General features: G+C 36.9%; 2 protein-coding genes across 3 annotated transcripts in view; one reads left to right on the top strand and one right to left on the bottom strand.

Annotated features, from left to right (window-relative positions):
- Positions 1 to 27,099, top strand: part of ANO3 (anoctamin 3) — a 292,092-nt gene that overhangs the window by 206,185 nt on the left and 58,808 nt on the right. For both annotated transcript variants that reach the window (XM_005690016.3, XM_013969793.2), the window contains 2 exons: positions 722 to 782; positions 26,646 to 26,728. In XM_005690016.3, coding sequence (XP_005690073.1) covers positions 722 to 782; positions 26,646 to 26,728 — 144 coding nt within the window. The remainder of the gene's footprint in view (positions 1 to 721; positions 783 to 26,645; positions 26,729 to 27,099) is intronic.
- MUC15 (mucin 15, cell surface associated) lies at positions 60 to 13,231 on the bottom strand. The gene is made up of 4 exons (XM_005690015.3): positions 12,997 to 13,231; positions 6,645 to 7,363; positions 4,556 to 4,705; positions 60 to 2,175 (listed from the first exon to the last, which is right to left on the bottom strand). The coding sequence occupies exons 2-4, from the start codon at positions 7,324 to 7,326 to the stop codon at positions 2,015 to 2,017; spliced, it is 993 nt and encodes a 330-aa protein (XP_005690072.2). The 5' UTR covers positions 7,327 to 7,363; positions 12,997 to 13,231; the 3' UTR covers positions 60 to 2,014.

Here is a 27,099-nt window from a genome sequence, read left to right as displayed (position 1 = left end):
CCTTACTAAATTATAACTATAGTAAAGATACTATGCAAATGAAAAGAGAAAAAGGCAAATTGAATTTATACTTTATTAAAATCAAACAATTCTTACAACTCTGAAATGTATATTCAATAACATTGTGTAACTGTACATTGTTCTTTATAAAACTTCAGGTCATGTCTGATTAAAAAACACTTGGACTATGTATATACAGTGATTGATGAAATTTCTTAATGACCCATGGCACGTTCTGAAGGACATCGGAGAGCAGGGCTAGCACTCTGATATCTCTCCCTTGGAAATGCTGGATCGCTGATGGAATTCTGCATCCTGCAACTTCCCCAGCCCTGGAAGCTTTGCTAACAGGAAGTGCAGCTGTGTGTGCTTTCACTGGAAAGCTAACTTCTTAAAGCTCACTGCATAGCTTCCATTTGAGGTCCACAAATACTTCCTCAGAGTGCTAGAACCCCTTCAAAGCAGAAATAAAGGTAGAGTCCAAAAGGAAAAGAGAAAGTAAGGGGGAAAATGCTGATTCCCCAACTTTCTCCATGAGAAAATCACATGAAACAGTTGCGGGACCCATGAAAGGATTGTATATCTTATATTTACAAATGATAAAATAATGCGATTCCATTGAGGAAAAAAAAAATCAATAGTGCCTCAGTGTAAAAAAAAGTAATCACTGGATTTTTACAACCAAAAATGTGGCTAATATTTTTGCTTGTTTTTCATTAAGGTGACATATCTGTTTGATAATGGAGGGACAGTCTTCTTTGCTATTTTTATGGCAATATGGGGTGAGTACGTTCTTCCATTGCTTAACTTCCTAGCCCTTGTTTTCTGAAGCTGTTTCTGTGTTTCTGCACACCCACACCCACACACAAACACATATACCATGTGTCAATTCAACAATAAAATCTCTTTTTTTCCTGTGCCTTCTTCATACATTCACGGCTTCTTTGGGAATTTAACTCTTGATCTAATCTTCTAATCCCTAAAACCTCAACCTTCCTGTACTGTAGAGCATATTTTTCCTACCAAAAGCAGCCAGTAATTAAAAACAAACTGAAGCATACTTGTGAAAGTGATGATCAGAAGATGTTTTGTTTGCTTAAGGCTTCCAGTCATCTGTTTTTTTAACCTTACATTTTATACACTTAGAGATACAGAATCTATTCCATATATGATTGAGCAATAATGTCTAACACTAAATAAATCCTGTTCCTATCTAACATCTTAAAACTGTAAAAATTATGTTTAGGTATATGTATTGGCTGACTTTTTCATGAAGTTTCTCATTGAGTTTTTAAAGAACCCAATTAATTGAGACCTAAAGTAAATTACAGATTGGTATTTCCCATGATTTGAAAAGAAGTGATTACTTTCCTGGGTAGGGTTAACTTTCTGATTATGGTCTGTTGAATGCAAAGTTATCACCAACCTGGCAAATCAAGAACTTTACTAGGGACCTGCTGATACAGAAAAATAAAATGTACTAGAATACAAATCTTTCACTCCCATTGCCTTAATTTCCCAGGAACACAAACTCTGTGCCATACTCTTTCTAGTTTTAAGTCAAAATTGAAAAAAAAAAAAATCACCCTTCAAATTCTCCTTCAGGAAAATTCATTAAGACTACAAAGGGAGCAATGAAGAGTTAATCCATTGATTTTGAATTTGGGGTTCCTATTTTCACTGAAGGATTTTTTAATTAATCAGGCAGGGCAATCATGGTGAAGTCTTTTAGTTTTACCTGATTCCATAGATACTTCCTAATAAGAAAAAAATAGGCCAAGATACTAATGAAGGTTTCTCAATGGATGAATCAGCATAGCCAAAGCTGGTAAGAAAGGAAACCTTTTGGATGATTTATCCTCTGTTTATGTTTTTGCTAGTAGCCTCATGCTTTTACAGTTCTCCTTGGCACAGGCCATGTGACAGTGGCCTTGCTTCAGTGTTTGGAAGATGGATTTGAAAAAGCCAGGATGTAGATGAACACTTGCCATCTGCAGCATTTCCCCCCTAAGTTTTACACTGAGGTGCGAAGCGGAGGTATGTCATCCATAGGAATGCCGTCACGCGCATTTTCTCCACCTGCTGAAGTAGATGAATCATTTGCACTTGGGTTGTAATAACTAGAGTTCCCAAAACTCACATCATAAGGTTCCGGTGCATTATCTAATCGCAGAACTAAAAAAGCAACAAAAAAATTGTTTTATAGTGACAGTCTGGAACGCATACTCCCGCATCTGCTAGACCATAGGAATTGTTCTGGATGAGCAAATAGTTACATTTTTATGTGATATTTTCAGATACTGGTTTTGAATTTAAATAAGTAGTTATTTATCAAGCCACATTTTTCTTTCTAAAACGAAGAACAGTTTAACTTCCAAAATTTCACTGCTGGTGGTCCAAACATAAAGGAACTACGGGAGAGATCACAACAGAAGTCTAGCAATATTTGGTATAAGGAAGTATCAACATGTCTCATTGACTTTTGAATCTTGTGAATTCAGAACCATGTCGACAAGTTCAGAATTTTTTTTTTTTTTAATTTGGTCATGTTGTGCATTTGTGGGATCCTAGTTCCTGACCAGGGCTAGAACTTGGGCCCACAGTGATGAAAGCATAGAATCCTAACCACCAGGGAATTCCCAACATGTTCAGAATTTTTACTTCTGGTTTTAAGTGATTTTTAAAAAGTGAAGAGCTTTACTTTTAAAATCAGTGTCATTATTTTATCAAGTGTCTTAATATATTTATGGGTGAACAATGGAGATGAAAAAAATTGTAAAAGCTTCTGTTTGCTTCTGATAGATCCAGGTTATCATACATTTAAGGTTTTGTAACTAATAACATGGTTAGTTTTCTGTTTTTCTTTCTACAAACAGCTAATTATTATTTCCTTAATGATCTTGAATTTATTTTTATAGAAAACTTGGAATGTTCTAGGCTTCTGAATACTAAAACAGTGACTATTTACTAGCTATATTAGTCATCTAATTATTCAGCTAGGTAGTCTCAGATCCTAACTACTCCTTAAGGCTTCTGTTTACAAACTGGGCTCCCAGGAGCCTTATGGATTTGAAAGGTGTGACACAAAGTTACCTTGAAAAAGTAAAACTGTTGTAATTGAATTATTCCATTATGCCTCAATCACAACATCTTAGATTGTGTAAAGTTGACAGACTGACCTTTTACATGTGATAACATTTAAAGAAAATATTATGAAGTTTAAAAAAAAAGGTTTGGAAGCCCCCAAAGCTTGAAATCCTATCCTTCAATTTGGAAAAGTTCTACTTTTTATTTTCTATGGATTATTAGAAATCCATAAACAGATTTGAAAAGGCCAGGATGTAGATGAACAGAGTTCAGTTAAATTTACAACTAATGGGTTTGCTTTTGAAAATCAGCAATAAATCAGTAGTGATCCAAACTTATAAAAAATCAACAAGACTTTATCAATAGGACTTAACAGGGGCATTTAACTATATTTTGAAGGTAGCAAGAGTCTATTGTGTAAGCCAAAAACCAGATTTTTTTTTTTGGTCCTGAAATATTTTTTTTGAAAAGAAATGAGTCAAGCTTTTGAAGTGATTTCACCTACTCCAGTGTTCTTGCCTGGAGAATCCCAGGGATGGGGGAGCCTGGTGGGCTGCCGTCTATGGGGTCACACAGAGTCGGACACAACTGAAGTGACTTAGCAGCAGCAGCATTTCTGTTCTAGTTAATACTGATCAAACTCAGTACTTTATTTTTAGCAGACACATTTCTCATCCATAGATGTGGTGCTTTTTTTTCCATCACGTGATTGGGAAATTTCTGAATTAAGGTATATCTGACTTTATGTACCCAAATATACAGCTCTTCAGAAATTCTTTTTTAGAGCCTCATCAAGATAATTAATAGAGAGCTACTGTATATGTGTAAATTTGTTGTATATGTGTAAACTTTGGAAGAGCATCCAATTAGAATAAATCATTGTTCAAAATCCTGCTATTAAGAGATCCAACAACGATGGAGAATGGCTCCAGTTTTTTGCTTACAAATTGGCAATTTTGTTCTTAATATCATACCATTGTTTTTCATTGGCTTCTCTGATGGTTCAGATGGTAAAGAAACTGTCTGTTATGCAGGAGACCTGGATTCGATTCTTCCAGGGGGTTGGGAAGATACCCTGGAGAGGAAATGGCAGCCTATTCCAGTATTCTTGCCACACTCCTCCTGGACAGAGGAGTGTGTGGTGGGCTACATATAGTCTATAAGACTGCAAATAGTCAGACACAACTGAGTGACTAACACTATTTATAATGCTATGTTTTAGGTTCTGGGATTACTTAAAACCAATTGTGATGTGATGAGCAACAGTTCCAAATGGTTTTAAAACTTCACTAACAGGCCCATAGTTATTTTGGTTATGTTCTTTGAGAAAGAGAGTAGATCAGAATAAATCTTTAGTTCATTTCTGTCATGTGACTCTCTAAATCCCATCCAGATAATGCAGTGAGCATTAGCACCTTCACTTAATTAAAACCAGTGTGTACAGGTGAAGTTCTGAAAGTCGTTTTACCTGGTTCATTTCTGTCGTCATAAAGTCGCCGATGGGAAAATGAATCTGTTTTCCTTTTTCCACATAAAAGGTAGCCAACAAGACTAAGCAATGAAGCACCCAGAATAGCACCTAAAATGGCCCCAAATACTACTCCTGTATTTCTGTTCTCTAGAGGACAAAGAAAAAATAATTTACACATAAGAAGTAGAAAACAGTTATTCAAAGAATAGAAATACATGTGGACTTTGTGTAAGCAAAGTTTAACACTTTTTTTTTTAAGATAATGGGTATGTATATATAGTGGGTGTATGTGTGTTTTATAAAGTACTGAGTTTTGGATATATATCAGAAATATATACTTCCTGATAAAACTGTACTTCAAAATTTGAATTATCTTGAAACATTCCTAAGCCTTAGTTTTGTAACTGTCTCGTTACGTATTAACACTAATAGTACTGAAATGCCATGTGCATTCTCCATTAAGATCTAACTTCTTGAATTCTGTATTGTTTTTAATCAACTCTGAATCACTGATGAACTTTAATGATGAGATAGGCTTTGAGTTTGTTTCTATTCAGAATTAAAAAGCAAATGGGAGTAAGTAGGTGATAGAAATTAATTCACCCCAATGAAAAGGCATTATGAGAAAAATAAATACATTCTGATATAGAATATTTTCAAATACAGGAAATATACCAAACAAAACAGGATGTTTGCTGTGCTTTGTACATTTCAAACAAATGTGTAGGTCTGAGTTTCAAGGAATCCAGAATTTCATTCTATCATCCCCTTTAACAAGCACCTTATTTGAAGGCTGTCATCAATAAATCACATAATACTCCCTGAATTCATGCTTAGTGCAATTTATTTTCAGCTTTAAAAAATAATCTCTCAAGAAGCTTATTAATTAGGTAGGCAAGAGTTCTTATAGGGTCTCTAATTCTATATCAGACTCCATTTATACACCAAGCAACATGTTGAAATTTTTGACAACAGCTGCACATTTTTTTACTAAGCTGAAAGTGAGGCAAAGTTAACTAAATTTTCTTTTGATTAAAGAACAGTGGTAGGATTAAGTACTCAATATTCTCTCTCTCTCTCTCTCTCTCTCTCTCTCTCTATATATATATATATATATATATATATATATATATTTATATATATAGTGTTAGAAAGGCAAAACAGAGCATAGTTTTATATGTACGAATGGAAGGATGTCTTAAAATTATGAAAATATGTGTACACATAATATATTGGTTACAGTGCTATACTAATCTTGAATTTCAAATTTTAAAACTTTTCCTGTGCACTAACAGCTTTCAAATAGGAATTTGTAGTTTATATCACTGACATCTGTAGATAAGTTATATGGAAATCAATTAGTTCATGGAGGGAAAAAAGAATTTTTTTTTTTTTATTCAGGAAACAAACCATGGTATATAATGAATCTTCATTACACATTAGAAATATTTTCAGCTTTATGTTTTGAAACTTGGCTAATCCCCAGATGAAAACATGAATGTCCCCATAATACAATTTCCTTGTGATACTCACAGCTAAATTTTATTTTTATGGTATTCAGTAGGTACCAAACTAAAAATCAAGAAGGGTATCCTGTTGAATTTACACTTTTAAAATATCAGTGTTCTAGTCTCCTGTGATTGCTGTATGGTTTCAGGTAATTACCAAATTTATTCATTCCATTCTCTTTTCAAATCCCACATACATATATTTTTAAACTTCCACTGAGTTGTATTCCTAAAAGCCTGGGAAATTTCATATAGTCTTTCTGAGATGCAGTAATATTGCTACAGTATCTTAAAATTGTACCATTACATCAGTTTCAATTTCTTTTCAATTTAACCTATTTCTTATTTTGGCCCACTGTTTCATCACATTCCCATACAAAATGACTAGTGTCTATTGACTTAAGTCCAAAAGTCCCTTCACCATTCACTATGAATATCATGGCTGCTGTTTTAAAATGAGAAACGCTTGTACTATTGCAGCCTCCTTTTTCTTTTAGAGTGGTGCATTCCTTAGGTGTAATAACTTATTTGGATATTCAATTTCACACAAAAGGAAAATTAAATCCATTTATACTTACCTTCTTGGGGGTCTGACGTATTTGGAAAGATTTTTGAATTATTGGTGAATTTCAGGGTGGGATGTAAAGTTGTTTCTTGATAGATGGTAAACCCCTCCATGCTCTCTCTGGTTGTGGTAGGCCATCCATCTGTTACCATGGGGGTCACAGATTCGGTGTTTGGTCCTGAAGGGAGGTTGCTAACTGTAATGGAACTGTTGTCAGGAGCTTTCAAGGTATCATTGATGGAAGACCGGGTAAAGTTTTCTGAAGACACAGGAACTGTGGTATTGGGGGGGGCTGAAACTGGCAGAAGATTGTTATCTGCTATGGATGAGTTCCAAGGCAGTTTGGAAACAAAGCTGTGGATTGAGGGAGGTCTTGGGGAAAGTGTAGGCATGAGTCTCGGACTCCTGGAAGAGTTGTCTGTTGACAGATTATTGTAGAAACCTGTTTCATGTGTTTTATTTGATGGATCCTCAAAAGAGAAATTACTTGCCTTGGGACTGGAAGTTTCTCTATTTTCTTTATCTGAGGTTAAATTTGCTTTACTTTCTAGAGGAACAGATTGATTTTCCCTTGTTTTTAAGTCTTCTGCAGTGCTTTCTGTTGTGTTTGTTTTTTGACCTTCTTCCCCATGGCTTCCAAACAGTAGTAAACTAGACAAAATTGAAATCAACAGAATTTTGGCTGAAGTCAACATTGTAATCTTCTTTGGTATTAGTGTTAATATGGAGAATCTGAAAGAAAATAATAACCATTTGATTTATTAAATGAAGTATTGAGGTTTTTCTTTAATGGATCTATGTTTCTAAAGTGATTTTAAAAAATATAGAGACATAGTACTGAGATGACAGTATCATACCCTTTATTCCAAAAGTTTGTTTTCCTTGGATTTTATTGAAACAAGAGTCACTAAGTGCTGTTTGACTGAGTTCTATTTTCTATATAGTATTTCTTTCTTTATTCCTCTAGGGAAATGCCATATAGAAACTTTTTCAAGCTAGACATTGTCATTTTATTATTTCAAAGATCGTTTAGCTTGGGACAAGTTGAAGTATACACACGCACACACACACACATACACACACATAGTGTATATGGATGGCTAAGTAATTTTTTCTTTTAATACTGTAAATATAAGGCATGTAGAGCTTGATGATTTCTTTAACCTATTTAAGGAAACTTTTTTGTAAAGATGTAATTTGGAGTGTTTATTATAAAAATTATGTTCTCAATTATACACTAAACATACCAATTTAAAGTGAGTCAGTCAGGAACTCCACTTGAAAGCATTTTATTAGGTCTTAATTTGAGTTACTTGAATTTGAGGTTAACATCCTTTTTTATTACATTATGTTTACTTCATGTTGCCCCTTTTCCTATTAATCCCAAGTTACAGAAAGTCAGGAAAACTCTTAGAATTGGAGATTCTTTCACTGTATTCTCTTGTTGTATAAATGAAGAATCTGATTGGGAGCATGTGTGGGAAAAGGTACCTAACTAGCTCATGGCAGAGTTGGAGTTGGAAACCATGGCTCTGACCTCCAATCTGGGCACATCACATTGCCTCTTAAACGTGGAAGCGCCACAGTTCATAGACAGAAGGATATGGGGGAGAGGTTTTGAATTTACATTTATATTGCAAATCTGGCTTCTATATGAAAAACATATGAAAAAGAATCGTCATGTGAAGCAGTTGTTCTATCAAATCATAATAATCATACTAACTTCATAGTGTTCTGCAGACTAAATGAAATGATTTAGGTAGAAGTACTTTAAACCATATCTGGTCCAAAGTAAGCAGTTAGTTAATTTCCATTTCTTATTATTAAAATATAACATTATTTCCATAAGTGTCTTAAAGTTTGTAATATCAGCTTATTAGATCCTCACAATGATCCCTGGAGACAAAAAGCGTTGCTCACATTATCCTCATTTTGCAGATGAAGAAACTGAGGGTCAGAGTGTCCAGTAATGAAAGCTAGTAAATGAAAAAAGCAGCAGTGAAAGCCAAGTTTGCTGACTCCAACCTAATTAGGTGTTAAAATTTTAAGTATTTTTAATTTAAAAATAATTCTTAAAAAATTGTTAGACTATATTTGTATTTGTGATTATTTTGTTTATTTATATTTCAGTCACTTTCTGTGATAATCAAGAAAATTCATTTAGATCCTAAAAATTTTTAACATAATTGGAAAACATATTATTAGTATGCACTTATTACATGAGACGGTTTGCATATTTTCTCATTTAATGCTTAACAAAAACAATCAAACAATAAGGAAGAGGTTATTAATCCTACTTTACAGATAGTTAAATGGCAATAAAAAATGTCAATAATGTATTCAAAACACATAGCTAGTAGTTGAAAGATAGGGCTAGGAGTCAGACCTTGGCATCAAAATCTCATAATCACTCACCTATATAATAGAAGCTACAAAAGAATATAGATTTGGTATCAGCTGGTTTTTAGAACTTTTCCCACAAGTGTTTACTTAGCACAGATTATAATAGTAATAAAATAATCCAAATTTTATTTTAAACAGAGCTGTGGATAACCTCATATTTTTAATCACTGGTAAAGTAGTGACTTCTACCTGTGTGCTGTGCTTAGTCACTCAGTCATGTCCAACGCTTTACAACCCTAAGGACCGTAGCCTGCCAGGCTCCTCTGTCCATGGAATTCTCCAGGCAAGAATACTGGAGTGGGCTTCCCTGCCCTCCTCCAGGGGTCTTCCCAACCCAGGGATTGAACCCAGGTCTCCTGCATTGCAGGTAGATTCTTTACCATCTGAGCCACCCTCTTCATTTAGTACCTCTTAAACATATTAAAGTACATCTTTATCCTAATTTAAAAATTTCCAGCAGTTGTCTCCATGGTTTCTAAATAAACACTTTCACCTTGTAATTTACAGATTAACATTAACAAAATAGGAACAATTATCCCCAGGACCTGAAGTTCACCAATATTTAATTAAAATATTGCTTCACCTAGCGCATTTAAAATGCAATTCAATTTGGTTTAAAAATACTCAAATGGACCTTTTCAGAAACATTTCTCCTGTTAACTCTGTCAAATTCATAGTAAACTTTACAGCCTCTTTCACTGTCTCCTGCCACAGATCGGATTCATTTTGCATTGTATTTGGTCATCTATCTGGTTAGGCAGTTTGATTTGCCTTCCCTAAACCTAGGCTTTCTGATTATTTTGTCTTCCCAAAGAAGCGGTCACCAGAGGGGACCAAAAAACAAACCTTGGCCGTTCATCTAATTTTCTCATAATGTCACATAAGGATTGTTGCAAAGTGCTTTTGCTCCCTTCTCGTAATGAGAATCCACATATCAAGAGTCAACAAAGTGAGTTTTGTTGTTCCTGGTTCACTTTGCCTGTAACATGGAACCACCAAGGGGATCACTCTACCTTTTACCCAGCTTTTGATTATAACTTGAAAACCTCAGGTATCAACACCCCTAATGAGCCAAGCAGTCTGTTATGCCTATAATTTATTTCCAGGGAAACAGGAGAAAGTAAAGAGTGGAATAAGACAGTACATTGTGAATGCTATTTGCAACTTATTCAAAAATTAATACACTCGTGGGTAAGGCTTTTGTGAGTACTGATTTGTTCTGTTGTCCCAGAATGGTAACTGGGGACAGCTTTGCTTCTGCCCTCTGGCTTCTGAGAGAACCAGGTTGCACCTCCTACTCAGGTCCGTTCATCTTAAAGGGACAGAAGCAGCCAGGAATTGAAGCCATCAGCTTTTCAGAACACTGGTACTGGATTTTTGCTGGGGCAAGTACTAAGCAATTTTGGTTAAGTGTGACCCCATTTTCCCCTGGAGTAGGAAACAGCAACCTACTCCAATATTCTTTTCTGAAAAATTCCATGGAAAGATGAGCCTGGTGGTCTATAATCCATGAGGTCGCAGAGTCAGACATGACTGAGCACAGACCCCAATCTGAATGGAACAATGCGTATTACAAACAGGGAAGATTACGTTAGTGGTACAGAAACTCCAGAGGACAATAAAAATCTATATTCTTTACAATTTCCTTTCAGCCTCCTTCCCTCTCTAGTTAATATATTTAAACTCTGTTGTCTATTTGCTGTGTAAAGTTATGCTAGATAATGGATTGTGTGCTCCTGTGCTCCAAGTTCATCAGTCAACTAGGTGCACAGTGGAGGCAGAGAGAATGTGGGGTTGAAAGAAAGCGAATTTGGAGAGAGAGAGAGAGGGAAAAAACAAACAAACAAACAAACAGGAGAACCAGATAGCATCCTTTCTCCTATTCTTTGCCCCATCTTGCCCTGAGGTAGAAATTTCTAAGAGGAATTTTCTGGATGTAGCCTAGGAACAGAGATAAGCTCATTATGAACCTGAAAAACTTCCAAAATTAGAATTATTATAAAGGGAATAGAGACAGAGAGAGAGACGAGGATTTGCATCCAATTTGTGATACATTAAACAAAGACTCTAAATCTTTCTGAATATATTGAAATGTTTGTATTGCTTCTAAGGCTTAATAACTTTTAAAATATACTTTCAGATAGTGTGAGTTTCACTTTTTTTTTTAATAGTTCCTCTATCCAAAGAAAATGAACGCTATTTTCTCTTGTCTCTGGTGTTGGCACTAAAAAGTGGTTTCACATTACTGCTTTTGTATAGAGGGTTTCAGGAGGTGGTGATCAGGGAAGAAAAAAAAGAAAACTTGTGGCCATTAAGGGAAGCAAAGCCACATTCAATGTTCATAAAATTGTTGCCCCTTAATTTTGTAAAGTTATTATTCTGCCCAGTCCTCCTGTTGTAATTGAGTCATACCTATTTTGCACTGAGCTTTAAAAATAAGGAAGTATCCTGGTTTGTGTCAAGTAATCAAGCCATGCAAGGGAAGAGGAATGCTAGTTTTTCTAAACTAAACCAAAATCAGAAATTTTAAAGGAATCCATCACTTTAAGCTGCACTGAGAAGATGTGTAAAAGCATGTTTCTGTAGTGAAACAACTAAAGAGTATATTCTGTGTTGCTTCTCTGTGTTGTTCGTGATCATTCTTATTGTAGATCTCAGGCTACCGATTAAGACAGATGAGTTTTGCTTGTCTTAGTCATAAGAAACAGCCAGGCATGTAGCTGGTATCCAGGCAGAACTCACATTTTACTCAGAGTGGGCTTTCCAGTCTTGCATTATATTTTGCAGTCCCTCACTGAAAATGCCACAGTAAATGAAGACGTAAGGAATTAAGCTTCTAGAGATGCCTTTTATGAGAGGGTTTTAAGGGAGAGAAGACTTAACTAGCCAGAAGGTAGGATTCTATTGAGAACCCATATCATTCACTTTATTTGATTTTAAAAGAAAGAAACACACAAAAAGGAAAACATGACTTTCCTCCAGGAACTAATATATTTCAAGAGTTTGAGAACATCATTCTAATGATAAGACAGAGGACTGTATAAGCCCAGAAAAATATATAGAATGTCATACTCCCTGCGAACTCGGGCATTTTCAGTCATAAACTTCAATACTGAAATAATTAGGTGGAGGAGTGTTAAGTTTAGAAAGATTGTGTCTCCAAAAGAAATATTCTGGACCCAAATTCCTGGGTTTTCAGCCTTCTATTGTTTCACTGTTTGTAGAAATAGTCTCTATGAGTTGGTTAGAAGACAGTGCTAAGCATTATATCGAGCTCTCTGTAATAAAAGAATCCATACACAGCCACAAACTGAAAATAATTATAAGAAACTTAATGCCTGTCTTTGATCCATGGGAGGTCTTTTGCAGCAACCAGCTTAGCCTTTTAGATTTCCATTGAGTGCTCTACATGTACACATACCATGTTAAGTAAAATATATACACATCATTTTGCCAATTTTTGATTAAGAAGATCTTTGGTAAAGATATAAAGCTTCATAATTCCTTGTATTAGCAGATTGTTTTCAAAAAGCTGTCATGTTCTAATACTTCAGCAAGAACCATTGAGCCAAATGCATAATTTAAATCTAAATACTCAGTTTATATTCTCGCAGCCACTTCTGCTTTAAACATTTTGAAGCTTTTTACTAAGATCTGACTTAAGGAAATTCGCCCTTACAATCATGCAGGTTTGAAGCAAGTTTTTTTCTTTAACTCTTCAGCTGGTTTCATCATCTAGAGAATTTGGCAATAATTCTTAAAGTTAACTCACTTAGCACGAATGCTCATTTGGAAGATAATTACTTGATGAAACAGCTACCTGTCTTCACAAAGGGTCTCTGTAGGTACTTGCCAGACTGTTCTGCCAAAAGTTCAACTGGCTTTGATTCTCTTTGGTAAATAAGAGAAAGAGAGAGAGAGAGATGAGACCAAGGATCTGATATAATCCAGCATGCACTTACCTTCAGGTCTAGGAGGTGTTTACAAACAGAAACTGAAGTATCACAGCCGTCCTGACCGCAGGGAGTCTGCCATGCATTAGAGAAAGCAGATGGGTTAAGTGTACAGATGTCCCACTGGGCAGGAGGGTGCCAGAGAAACGAAGTGAGGTGAGGCTGGCTGTATCTTGCTTGTGTAATAGAGCACCCAAGAACCTGACTGACCTGCTTCTCAGCTGTCAGCATGAAGCTATCACCTCATTCAGGCCTTTAAAAAAAAGAGAAAAAGAAAGCCCAACCCTCCAGCTTTCATAGGTTGGTTGCTTTGACTTCGGGACAGGCTAGTTCCCTTTGGGTGTTGGAAAACAAAGGACATACGTTTCTTGCCCTCAGTGAAAAAAAAGCGGGACAGAGAGTTTGGTCCTGGTCACTGCTGTATCAGGGATTTCTGACACATGCTGGGTTCCCCTTTGCAGGTGAGGAAACCACAGTGAGTCAGTCCTGCACCTGTTGCTCAAGTGACCTGACCTGCATGCTGTTCTCCAAACACATAAACAAATCTTTTTTTTTTCCCATTGTGGGGATGCCCGATTTGTGTACTCACAACCTGAATGGAGAAAGTGTTGTCTGCTGTGCGCTGAAACTAGATTTATAGAAAGTCACACTTCAGACAGTGGATTACTGTGCATCAGATCCTTGAGAAAGCTGTAAAATATTAAGTTAGAAATCAGCACCAGGACTGAGGTGGGGTTTCTTGCTGACTCTTGGAAGTTTGGGGGAGGTGGTAACTGGGGCCTGACTGAGAATGGCCATGTGATCCCGAGTAATCCTGGCAGCCTGCTCAATTAGTTTCCATCCTGTGTTCTCTTTGCTTTTCCTCTCAATTTAGAAGCCAAAGAGTTTCAGAAGAGCCTAAGTAATGCTTGATTAAATACTAGAGTTGAATAACAACCTGGCATACTTCCTTTCACGGCTTGTAAAAGGGAGAAGAGTGAAACTGCACTTCCTGGGAGATTCCGCACATCAATATTTGGGGACAGGCGCCAGGGTCTGTTCAGTTCAGTAAGCCTGAGGGTCATGCTTAGTTTCTGTTGCACAAGGAGATAGGTTTCCAACTGCTGAGAGAGAAAATGAAACTTCAGCTAAAGTTCAGGGGCTTTAAATCGAATGCAAAGAATCTGCTCAGTTAATTGGTTCAAGAAAGAATAAGGTAATTCTATAGTTTCAAATTTTCTGAAGCCCAAAGTCCTTCAGAGTTTGATTAGAAATTAAGCCAATTAAGCCTAAAATATGTTCACTCAAAAGATATTTAAGCTATATCTGCACCGGTAGGAAGAAAAGCAAGTTCAGTTTAATCAAATAACTAGTTACTGAGAAATGGCTTAATAAAATTCAATTGGTTATTTTCAGATTAGCTAGTTACTAGGGAAAAAAACTCAACTGAGTAAATATTTTTATATCTGTGCTTAGAGAACTGAACATGACTTGGCAGGATTGGGTGTACCGTACATACCCTTAGGGATTTTCCTAGATATGTGCATGAATACATTACCACGTTCTACTTGGCATAGTAATCATGGCCTATACCAGGCAAAGAAATTATAAGGAACTTCTGCTTCAACTCTGCTTTCACTGCCACAAGAGTCAAAGTTAATCTCCAGTGACCCTCTTTTCTGAAGACGCTAGCTATGGCCTCAGAATCCTTTTCACTACTGCCCTCCTGACAACCTTAACCAATTGAGTAGACCTGACCCTAGAGATAAACCTTGTTTACCTTCCCTGTCGTGAGCACATCTGGAAGCAAAGTTATAAAATGAAAACTATGCATAAATTTAATGCCTCAGTTATTACTTAGCTCATGTAGTTGTGATCAGACACCTTTATGGAAGCACCTGAGTTGGAGTTAAAAAGTAATTTCTTGCCAAACAAGTCTTGCTGAGATGCATTTCCAGGTGTACCACAGTCAGGTAAGACCTATCCCATTTTGGACCTGAAGAACTCAACAGTAAGGAACAATTACCCAACAATTTCATCCGCCAAACCAGCTGAGATGACATACATAATGTCATACATACATACACGATGCTTACATAATTTGTGTTGTACTTACTTATCTTCTATGGAGGCTTTCATCTAGCACTCTCCAACTGCTTTACACCCATTAATTAAACCTCATAATATATAATGGAAGAACGACTGCCTCTTTGTCTTAAATGGTGGAACCACTCACCAGTGGAGTTTCCAGAACATGAGGTCACATTATTGTCACTGATGGATCTGAAAACAGAACCAGATTGTGGCTTGGCACCATGTCTCAGATAAAACCAAAATATTGTTCTAGGTCCAAAATGGTATCTTTACAAACCCTATTGCCTCACATGTGTGATATTGACATCACACATATAGAATTCGTTTCCACAGGTTAAATTCATTATTAGCAGGTTATGAGCCTAAAACAAGTTTTATGTTGAATTTATGTTTTGTCTCCCCAGAGAAACCTAGGTTTTTTAAGCAATAAAAAAAAATTTGAGTAACAATAAGGTAAAGTGAAAGTGAAGTCGCTCAGTCGTGTCCGACTCTTTGCGACCCCGTGGACGGTAGCCCACCAGGTTCCTCCTTCCATGGGATTCTCCAGGCAAGAATACTGGAGTGGGTTGCCATTTCCTTCTCCAGGGGTCTTCCCGACCCAGGGATCGAACCCAGGTCTCCCACATTGCAGGCAGACACTTTAACCTCTGAGCCACCAATATCATGGTTATATTATCTGAGGATATGTCAATGATATTCTTTACAAGTACAATGGAAATTGGCGACTGGAAAATTTCTTTGGAATGTTAACAGCTGTTTTAGTATTCTATTAGAAGAGAAGTAGAGGGATCATTCTCATGAGTGCTAACACTTGTTTAGCATACAAAGTTGTTTTTTTTTTTTTTTTTCTAAGTCTATGGTATTATAGTATGATCTTCATTTAACTGTAACTTCTTGGAAAGGTTAAACACTCTATTTTGGTGCTAAGGACAATGCCTTTTGTTAAGCAGAGGTTTTGAAAGAGCATATACATGGCATACATACAGGCATAAATGGGGATCTGATGAAGGTTATAAATTGGACATGTCAGATACAAACTTTAATTCAGGCATAGTTCAGGGAAGTAAATTACATAACCATAACAAAACCTGTTGCCTTCATATCTACACATTTAAAGGAACATGTTTTCTCAGTAAACATCCTTGTAAAAACAAGAAATTAAAATGAAGTTGATGCTGAAACCTATCTGATTGTAATAAGTAGTAGGTGTCCATGGATACCCGGATCAATTGAAAAACAAAAAGACCATTGACTTAACAACTTAAGAGAAGCATTTATAATAAATTTTATATTTTAAGCTTAATATTTATTAAATTTTGGAATGAATTCTATTGTTTTATTAATTGAAGTGATAATCCAGGTGTTTTAAAGAGACTTATATCCATTCTGATGTTTAAAGTTGTTTTATTTTAATTTCCGTCTGTATTTTTTTGTTTCAAAGAAGTATGACAAGGTAATCAATAAACATTTTCAGGCATAAATATAAAGGATAATATTCTGAGGTAGAAATAGAATAGAATTGGATTTAAAGATAAAATGGAACCATTAAAATGTTTCAGTAGATAAGAAGAGCTTTCTGAAAGTATATGTCTTAAAGGGATATGAATTAGGTATAAAAGACCAACATAAAAGTTGTATTTTAAAATGTCAGTTTTTATAATTCACTGGAAATTGCATCATTTGCCACAATTAACATATATGATGAAAATAAATTTTGGATGTCATCAGTTCAGTTCAGTTCAGTTGCTCAGTCGTGTCCAACTTTTTGTGACCCCATGAATCACAGCACGACAGGTCTCCCTGTCCATCACCAACTTCTGGAGTTCACTCAAACCCATGTCCATTGAGTCAGTGATGTCATCCAGCCATCTCATCTTCCGTCATCCCCTTCTCTTCCTGCCCCCAATCCCTCCCAGCATCAGTCTTTTCTAATGAGTCAACTCTTCGCATGAGGTGCCCAAAGTACTGGAGCTTCAGCTTTAGCATCATTCCCTCCAAAGAACACCCAGGGCTGATCTCCTTTAGGATGGACTGGTTGGATCTCCTTGCAGTCCAAGGGACTCTCAAGAGTCTTCTCCAACACCACAGTTCAAAAGCATCAATTCTTCGGCGCTCAGCTTTCTTCACAGTCCAACTCTCACATCCATATATGACCACTGGAAAAACCCTAGCCTTGACTAGACGGACCTTTGTTGGCAAAGTAATGTCTCTGCTTTACAATATGCTATCTAGGTTGGTCATAAGTCATAAATATATATAATATGATACATAGTTCTATAAACTTATTTGAGGTTACAAAAATTTTGAAGACCACTGATTTAATGCGTTACTTTTCCACTAATTTCTAAGGATTTGGAATATTTTACTGGGCATTTTTCTATAATAATTAGGGCCTGACTCAGTAACAGTTTTACTCTCTTCTAGTTCCATTAAAGGGGAAAAAAAAAAAAAAGCCGGAGAGTTTCAGAGCTTTTGCCAAAATGGGATGGAAACATTTCAAAAGTAAATATTACTTTCTTCAGAATGTTACCATTGCCACTGTGCTCATTCTCTACCCTGTGTGTTACTATAGTAGATTTTTTAGCATAAGGTGTCCCTACCGCATCTTTATTTGGTGTGAGATCTCTGCGGCTCCTTCTCTGGCTGTGTTCTCTGTTGGATCCTGGTCCAGCTGCTTACTGGTTCTGTAACCTGACCAATCATATCCAAAGACTACTTTCTCATTTGTAAAATACAGAACGAGATATCTACCTCCTAGGTAGATATCCTAGACAATGGGGAACCAAAAGATAAAGTAGGTAAAGTATTATGTGTTGCTTGATGCTAAGTAAGGGCTTATCAATGGTAACTATAATAATTTTAAAGATGGTAATTTCATTATAGAATCTTTAGATGGCCATTGCCTAATTTATCAACTATATGATGTATTTTGATATAATTTAATTAAATCAAGTTACAACCGGTTTTAAATATAATAAAGTGGCAAAACTGGCAGATTGATAATATTGTAGTTTATTTTTCTGCCTTTAAGAAGAGATCCAAGTGATTTATTAATCCTGCCTTTAAAAAAATCAAGATGGATAATTAAAAAATCTTGTCATTTCTAATTTGTTTCTTTCTGGTTTGAAAAGTTAGAGTAACTAAGTAATAACCTCACAACTTTGCCAACAAAGGTCCATCTAGCCAAGGCTCTGGTTTTTCCAGGAGTCATGTACACAAGTGAGAGTTGGACTATAAAGAAATCTGAGTGCCAAAGAATTGATGCTTTTGAACTGTGGTGTAGAAGAAGACTCTTGAGAGTTCCTTGGACTGCAAGGAGATCCAACCAGTCCATCCTAAAGGAGATCAGTCCTGAGTGTTCATTGGAAGGACTGATGGTGAAGCTGAAACTACAATACTTTGGCCACCTGATGTGAAGAGCTGACTCATTTGAAAAGACCCTGATGCTGGGAAAGATTGAAGGCAGAAGAATAAGGGGACAACAGAGGATGAGATGGTTGGATGGCATCACCGACACAATGGACATGGGTTTGGGTAAACTCTGGGAATTGGTGATGGACAGGGGAGGCCTGGTGAGCTGCGGTCCATGGGGTCACAAAGAGTCAGACACAACTGAGCGACTGAAATGAACTGAACTGAACTGAACTGAACCTCATAACAAAAGAGTTTTTAAGAGTTTATTTGCTGAGTGTTCTCAGCACTGAGCCATGACCTGGAGAGGAGCAGAGTGAAGAGAGAGTGAGATACCTAGGCTAGGTCTATATACTTTAAGAGTCCAGATTTGTTCCTTGGCTCAAAAGCAGGAACAGAAGAAAAAGAAGTTATTCATGATGTAAAGGGGATTTTGACATTAAGTTCATGGGCAAAAAATAACAATGACAAGTGTTTTTCTCATCTGTTTAGAGGACTAGGAGCAATATAAACATTTTGCAGAGAACAATGAAAACATGTGAGGTTTAACTAAGCTGACAGTTCTATAAGCTCTTAGCGACAGTAAAAGGAAGGCAGTTTTGTGTTGCATCAGGAGAGAATCCTTATTAAAAACGCCTAGTGTTGTTGTAAATCCTCTTTTCTGAATGAATAATTTAAACCAATAACCCTGCCATAGGTGTCACAGGGAGCTGATCTTCTAGGGTCCAGTTCATTTGGGGACAAGTCTACTATACTTTCTGAACTTCTGCAGCGTTACAACAACAATAACTTCATTTCTTGAACATGGAGCTGTTGAGGATTTTGTGAGTTAAGTATGTGTAAAACATTTGAACAGGCTATCTGGAACATTTGTGTCTGATGCACAATAGCTATTCATTGGAAGGAGATACACAATTTTGGAAGCTCTCTTTAGGAAAAAAAAAAGGAAAATAAAAATATCAAAAGTTTACAAATTTTAAAAATTTCAAATGCTACATAAAATCAAAATCCATAGGAGTAATATTTTAATTAATTAGTTGCCTAACATATCTCTGTAAATGCTTTTTGTCTTACTTTTTTATCTGCATTTTTTTATTATCTCTGCGTGTTTTAGTCACTCAGTCGTGTCCAACTCTTTGCGACACCATGTACTGTAGCCTGCCAGGCCCCTCTGTCCACGGAGTTCTCCAGACCAAGAATACTGGCGTGTGTAGCCATTTCCTTCTCCAGGGCATCTTCCCGACCTAGGGATCAAACCTGTGTCTCCTACATTGCAGGCAGATTTCTTACCATCTGAGCCACTAGGGAATCCCAATCTCTGTGTATGATGTTTAAAAAGATATTTCACGGAAGGAATGGAGAAGTCATTCAGTTTTTCCTCTTTCTCTAGCACAATTAATTGAAAATTATTTTATTATTTTTGACAGTTTTAAAAAAGATTTATTAATTTGTTTTGCTGCCTCAAGTCTTGGCTGTGGCACATGGGATCTTCATTGCATCATGTGGGATCTTTGAGGATGCTACACAGACTCTCCAGTTGTTGAGAATGGTGCCCAGACTCTCCAGTTAAGGTGTGGGGGCTTTGTTGCTCCACAGCATGTGGGATCTTAGTTCCCTGATCAGGGGTTAAACCTTTGTTCCCTACATTGCAAGGCAGATTCTCAACTGCTGGGCTACCAGGCAGTTCAGTTCAGTTCAGTTCAGTCGCTCAGTTGTGTCTGACTCTTTGCGACCCCATGAATCGCAGCACACCAGGCCTCCCTGTCCATCACCATCTCCCGGAGTTCACTCAGACTCACGTCCATCGAGTCAGTGATGCCATCCAGCCATCTCATCCTGGGTCATCCCCTTCTCCTCCTGCCCCCAATCTCTCCCAGCATCAGAGTCTTTTCCATGCAAGTCCCCATTACTGGCAGTTTTGAAAGGCTTATTTCAACTTCATAATTGATAAAGCCATGTGCATTTTTAATATTGTTGGAACTCTGAGAAAATCTCTAGTGTGTTTCATATATGACTTAAAGTTTGTGAAATAATTCCCATGGAGTAGTTTCTGGCCCCATATATTTTAGATCTTATTTCTCTTCCATTACCATAGAGCATGTGCATCTCTTCATACATCCCCTAGCCTGGCACCTGAAAGAGTCAGCATGTAACTGGAGGAGTCACCTCAGAAGCCATTGCTACATTAGGATAACTGGCAATGATTGAACAACACTTGGAAGTGCCTGCAAATCACATAAACATATCTCACCAAATGCAAACTAAATGTATCCCTAATTATTGAAACCTTGCAAGACTTAGCTATCAAAAACACTTGGCCACTCCCTCAGCCATATTTGGAAAAATCAGAGATATTGGCTATGTCTACAGGGAACTATTAGACATATCAAAATTGTAAATAGAAGCAGTTTAATTATTCTGGGACAAACTGTTTGCTTGAAGTGTGAACCAAGAAACATTATGCTTACTTCTGCATGTCCATCTTCACAAATTCAGATACAGTGGTCTAATAAAGGAAAAATAATAGTCTTTTCAGACAATTAAGTTATAACGTGTCAGATTTTTATTTGAGTCTGACTGCAAAGGAAAAGTCTTCTAAAAGACCAATGCAAAGATTTCTATCTTGGTAGAGACATTTATAAGAAAATTGTTAGTAATCATTTTTAGACTCCAAAGGAAAAAAAAAGGGTGTCAGACTCTAGACTTCTGATTAATAGGTCACTCTCAATCTCATTTAGGTCTATTAGAAATCTGCTCAAACATTTTGTTTGTGATGCTAATTTCTTCCCAGAAGGATGTTGCAGATTATGTAGCTCAAAAAGTTCTGTATCAGACCATGTTTAGCAATAGTTTTTCCTTTAGTATAGAAAAAGGTCAGTGTTTGGGTTAGATCTGAATTTCAGCCAAGTGACTTCCTCAGGTAACTTAATCTCCAAGAGCTTCGATTTGCTCTGCTGAAGGAGATAATAACCTTTATTTCACCTGGGTTGTTTTGGAAATGATAGGAGCTAATTAAAAATATGTCTAACACAAAGTCTGGAAATTTGAAAGTGCTCTATAATGGTAGTTTTCTTCTTCCTCTTTGAGACTATGATGCAACTCATTTTATTTTTTTTTTTTGTGCACTCTAATAATAGACATTGTGCTCTCAAAAATAATTTTGAATTAGATTATTTATTCTAGCAGTGGTCCCCAACCTTTTTGGCACCAATGACCAGTTTCACAGGCTTCCCTGATGGCTCAGTTGGTAAAGAATCTGCCTGCAATGCAGGAGACCCTGGTTTGATTCCTGGGTTGGGAGGATCCACTGGAGAAGGGATAGGCTACCCACTCCAGTATTCCTGGCTTCCCTGGTGGCTCAGCTGGTAAAGAATGTGCCTACAATGTGGGAGATGTAGGTTTGATTCCTGGGTTGGGAAGATCCCCTGGAGAAGGGAACAGCTACCCACTCCAGTATTCTGGCTTGGAGAATTCCATGGACTGTATAGTCCAGGGTGTTGCAAAGAGTCAGACATGACTGACAGCTTTGACTTCACTGCACGTCACCAGTTTTATGGAAGACAGGTTTTCACTGGACCAGGGGCAGGGGAATGGAGTCAGGATGATCCAAGCGCATTGCACTTATCATGCATTGATTTCTAACCTGACGCCACCACTGATCTGACAGGAGGGACTGGTCCGTGGCCCAAAGGTTGGGGACCTCTGCTCTAGAGGCAGCTTTACTCTCTTAAATACAAAAGAAGAAAAAGAACAATATAAACGGTTTGCTGGGTCACCAGAAAAAGATGGGCAGTGTTATGACAGATATGACTGAATTTTTATAAAACAGTCAAAATATAAATAATTGAAAAAGCATGTTTCCTACAGAAAAATATACAGTAGCTTTATTCAATGAAACCAAGAACTTTGTCTTCCAAGTTTCCCTATGTATAATAACTAACAGAGTGTTGAAAAAAAGATTATTATGATCTATTATGGGACTTCCTTGCTGGCTCAATGGAAAAGAATTTGCTTACCAGTACAGGAGATGTGGGTTCGATCCCAGGGTCAGGAGAGTCCCTGGAGAAGGAAAAGGCACACTCCAGTATTCTTGCCTAGAGAATCCCATGGCTAGAGGAGTCTGGTGGGCTACAGTCCACAGGGTCGTAAAGAGTTGAACATGACTTAACGACTAAGCATGAACAGCAACATGATCTATTATATTCTTCAAATGAATGACTAATAGTTAGATGTTAAATCACTTATGAATTATACCTTAATTTAAGGTTAATTTGTACAACACCTCTAAGAAGATGATTTTGCTATTCTTGTTTTTAAATTGTGAAAACAAAGGCTTATCATTTTTCATTCATTTGTCCAAGGTCACATAATTAGAAAAGAATATAGGTAGCTCTCAAAACCAGAACATCTGTACCCCAAGCCATGCTCTTTCTCCAGCACCACATTGTCGTTCCTAGATGGTCTTTTGGGGGTCATTGTAACTTGATCATGAAGATAAACTGTATTTATGTAAAAATATAGTAATTTCTTTGATAGTTGTTGGCATTCACCTATGATGGCAAGTACATTTCTAAGGATTTAATTCCAGGGGGATGTTTATAAGATGAAAAGGCAAATATTTAACCATGCTTGGAACTAGGACTCCTTACTGGACAATCAGAATGGATATTGACTTTAGCTCTGGAGCACTTTCCTGGAGGCCAGAGCTGTTCCAGGGGTTAATGCTACATGTACCTCATCCTGGTGAAGGTCTCCTGGAGAGGAAGGGCCAACCTATGAAGGGCATGATGCCTTTAGAGGGTTCAGTTATGAATTTTTTTCTTTTTCCCTGTCAAAAATGAACAACCAGGTTCATTTATGACAGAAAAAGAGAAAAGAAAAACAAAACCAAAGAATGGATGCTTTGGAATTGTGAAGACTCTGGAGAAGACTCTTGAGAGTCCCTTGAACAGCAAGATCAAACCAGTCAATCCTTAAGGAAGTCAATCCTAAATATTCATTGGAAGGACTGATCCTGAAGCTGAAATTCCAATACTTTGGCCACCTGATGCAAAGAGCCAACTCTGTTGAAAAGACCCTGATGCTGGGAAACATTGAAGGCAAAAGGAGAAGGGGGCAGCAGAGGATGAGATGGTTATATAGTATCACCAACTCAATGAACATGAATCTGAGCAAACTCTGGAAGATAGTGAAGGACAGGGGAGCCTGACATGCTGCAGTCCATGGCGTTGCAAAGAGGTGAACATGACTTGGCAACTTAACAAAAACAAATGGTTGTATCTCTGAGTGTCAGTAACATATCAGCCCTAAATACACTTTTTTAGTAAAATACTTTGGATGGGATTGCCAAAACTGAAGTAGTGACTGTTTATGAATATGGAATTGTAGGTGACTTCTATTCTTTACCGTTTAATTTACTCATTCAGCATACATTTACTGAAAGCCTTATAAATGGTAGGCATTCCTAGATTTCAGAAGTAAGACAGGGGCTGTTTCTGTTACTTTCCTTGGTGCTATATTTATAATCAGAAAATATTCCACAGAGTTAATTAAAGAAGTTATATCAAATATATGAATGGTAAGAAGAAGAAATGTCCTGAGAAAAATAAATCCAGAACTTTAAACAGATTAAGTTGTATTTATTTAAAATGCATGGAAAAAAAGTTAACAAGTTATTTGTGTAGGCACCTAACTTTTTTAGCAATTCGTTTAGTATCCACTTTAATGTGAACAGGTGCTACTGAATGCCTATTTAATGTACAAATGCCAATGCCATATTGAGTGACAGGAAGAGTTAACTTAGAGACACATTCCATCAAATGTAAGAGTCTGCTCTGGTCAAGACTATGTTGAGAGTTTTCGTATTTTAGTATAGCACAATGCTATTTATGTGTAGCTTTTTATTTTTTTAATGAAGTTTCCTATGGGGAAGAATGTCTGATTTTAGAAATTGGTAAGGATTTTCAGTGCTTATATCAAATACTGGCCTTCTCATGTTTTAGAACATAGATATGTATTGTTTTATTTCTTACTTAGTATTTTTAGAGAGACAGAAAGAGAGGAAAATTGGAAGTAAAGTTAGAAACAGATTCTGTGTCTTTGGACAAAGAGGAAATTTAACCAGACAAGAAGGTCTTGACTAGCCAGTTCTACAACTAACCAGTGGTGACTGAGTCAAGCACAGTCCAGCCCAAATATTCAAAATCTACTATTTCACACATAGGCTCTCTCCATTGATTAATCTACTATATTCATGCATAAAAAGCCCTACTAATTGCATTTCTGTAAGGCATTAGTGAGAAAATCAATAACTTATCCTAAACAGGGAGATTTAAAATGTCCCATATTCATGGCCCTTCTGATAATTGTAGAACCTGTTTAGTGAGGTTTCTGTTTCTACCTCTTGTATAGTGATGTTGCAATGCTGTGTCGGGAAAGCACATTATGCTTGCAGATGTCGCTGAAAAAAAATCTGAGGAATGGAGGACTCTTTAGTTGTTCTTGGGTGTTGTTCCCATTGATGAGGCCAAGCATTTGCTCTGACACAATCTCATTTCAGCTGGGTCTCCTTTTAAGAAGGCTTCAAATCCTTATCTCTTCTGGTGAAAATAATGCTTGGAATTATTTTGGGGGCTCAATATATTCAGACATACTTAACTTCATTTGTGTTTGGAACTGACTTCTTGCCCCTGATGCCCCTCTCATTAGACATTCCCCTTCTTCAAAGTATAGTGAAGTAGTTTTTAAAACTTTTTCAACAATAATTATTTTTCCAAATAAAATTTGAACGTGACTGCTCAATATATATTTATATAAAGAAAGGGATTCTCTGCCAAGGGACTCTCTTTCTTCCAATGTCTTCAGTGAAATTCCATGGAGCATTCCATGAAAACCTCTGGAATAATGCAAAGAACACTTGCACAGGAATTAGAGTTGCAATCCCTGAATTGTTCAGTAATTAAGTTCATTTATTAAACATTTTTAGTGTGCAAAGCACTAAAATACTAAGGGGGAAAGGCCCTCAAGAGACTTAAACTTCAAGTGTGGGAAAAAACAGGTACAGGAAAAAGTTCTAGATGCTTTGGCAAGGTCAGTGATATATATTGATCACTCTGGAGTTTGTTTTTTGTAAATTTAAAATAACTTCAAACTACACATAGAACTGTGCTTTTAAACTGTGGTGCTGGAGAAGACTCTTGAGAGTCCCTTGGACTGCAAGGAGATCCAACCAGTCTATCCTAAAGGAGATCAGTCCTGGGTGTTCATTGGAGGGACTGATGCTGAAGCTGAAACTCAAATACTTCGGCCACCTGATGCGGAGAGCTGATTCATTTGAAAAGACCCTGATGCTGGGAAAGATTGAAGGCAGGAGGAGAAGGGGACGACAGAGGATGAGATGGTTGGATGGCATCACTGACACAATGGACATGGGTTTGGGTGGGCTCTGGGATCGTGATGGACAGGGAGGCCTGTCGTACTGCGGTTCATGGAGTCACAAAGAGTCGGACACGACTGAGCGACTGAAGTGAACTGAACACGTAGAACCTTACTACGGTTACATGCTTGACCCTGTGATTCTGTTACTCTGTGCCATTGAATTTGGATCACAAGAGAAAGCCGCTGGAAATGATCGTGAGACATGAAGGTACAAGGACTGGATGGAGCATGTGCATTTGTGAAATTTTTGTAATGTTGACAAAACTATGTGTGATAGTCAGCGGGATAGTGAAAAAATAAATGCATAGTTGCTAAGGAGCAGAATTACTGGGCAGATCATCTTCAACTATTCTGAAATGCTCTTCTACCTCCACGATGCACAGGAAACCCAGCTTTTCCCTGATAACTAAGCTCCCTTTTCCACTGAAGGCCTCTTATCCTCCAGCTTCATCTCCAATCCAGTTTCACAAGATCAAGGTCATGCTAACAAAAGTCTCTGCTTACTTATTCCAATAAAAAGAATCACTCTCCATTGAGAGTGCATGTTGATAATTTACATAGAAGAAGGTAAGGGAAGAAAAATGGCAGCTGTATGAATTTAATATAAATGTGGTTAATTTTAATTATTTAATAATATGATGTAAATGCATCAATTCAAAGAAGAAAGGCAATGATGACAGAATGTGATGTCTCAGGTAAGAATTATAATAGTAATATTTTATTCTTCTCATTTATAGCCACAGTCTTCCTGGAGTTTTGGAAAAGGAGAAGAAGTACACTAACCTATACTTGGGACCTTATTGAATGGGAAGAAGAGGAGGTAAGATGTTAAGAGACCAGAAGATAAGAAACTGGAATAACATATGATGTAGGAAATCACTCACTGCCTTAATGCCTAAGCAGGAAGCAGCTAAACACAATTCAGTTTTCCCTTGATTTTTTTTTTGTTTTACTAATAACCTTGTTATTTTATGAATATAATAGACACCAGTGATGAAATATGTACTTTTTTCAGAGCACTTCTATAATGTTTCCTTAAATTCCATTAGTGGAAAATCATGCTAATTAAAATATAGCTTAGGGTTTATTTGGAAATTATCTTGCATCTAAATTTTTACAAGTTGCTTCTTTGCCAAGACTCGACATAGAAGTAGGCCAAATTCCAAGAATTTAGTCAATATTGGATCATTT

This window comes from Capra hircus, chromosome 15 (genome assembly GCF_001704415.2).
Source record: "Capra hircus breed San Clemente chromosome 15, ASM170441v1, whole genome shotgun sequence".
In the NCBI taxonomy this organism is placed as follows: domain Eukaryota; kingdom Metazoa; phylum Chordata; class Mammalia; order Artiodactyla; family Bovidae; genus Capra; species Capra hircus.
This window is presented reverse-complemented; position numbering and strand designations above follow the sequence as displayed.

Bases quoted from the DNA above. Each gene is read 5' to 3' on its own strand.
- MUC15 (XM_005690015.3), bottom strand. From the start codon at position 7,326: ATGTTGACTTCAGCCAAAATTCTGTTGATTTCAATTTTGTCTAGTTTA. The intron at 4,706-6,644 runs GTAAGTATAAAT...TTTGTCCTCTAG, and splicing joins TACGTCAGACCCCCAAGAAG to AGAACAGAAATACAGGAGTA. The intron at 2,176-4,555 runs GTAAAACGACTT...TTGCTTTTTTAG, and splicing joins TGACGACAGAAATGAACCAG to TTCTGCGATTAGATAATGCA.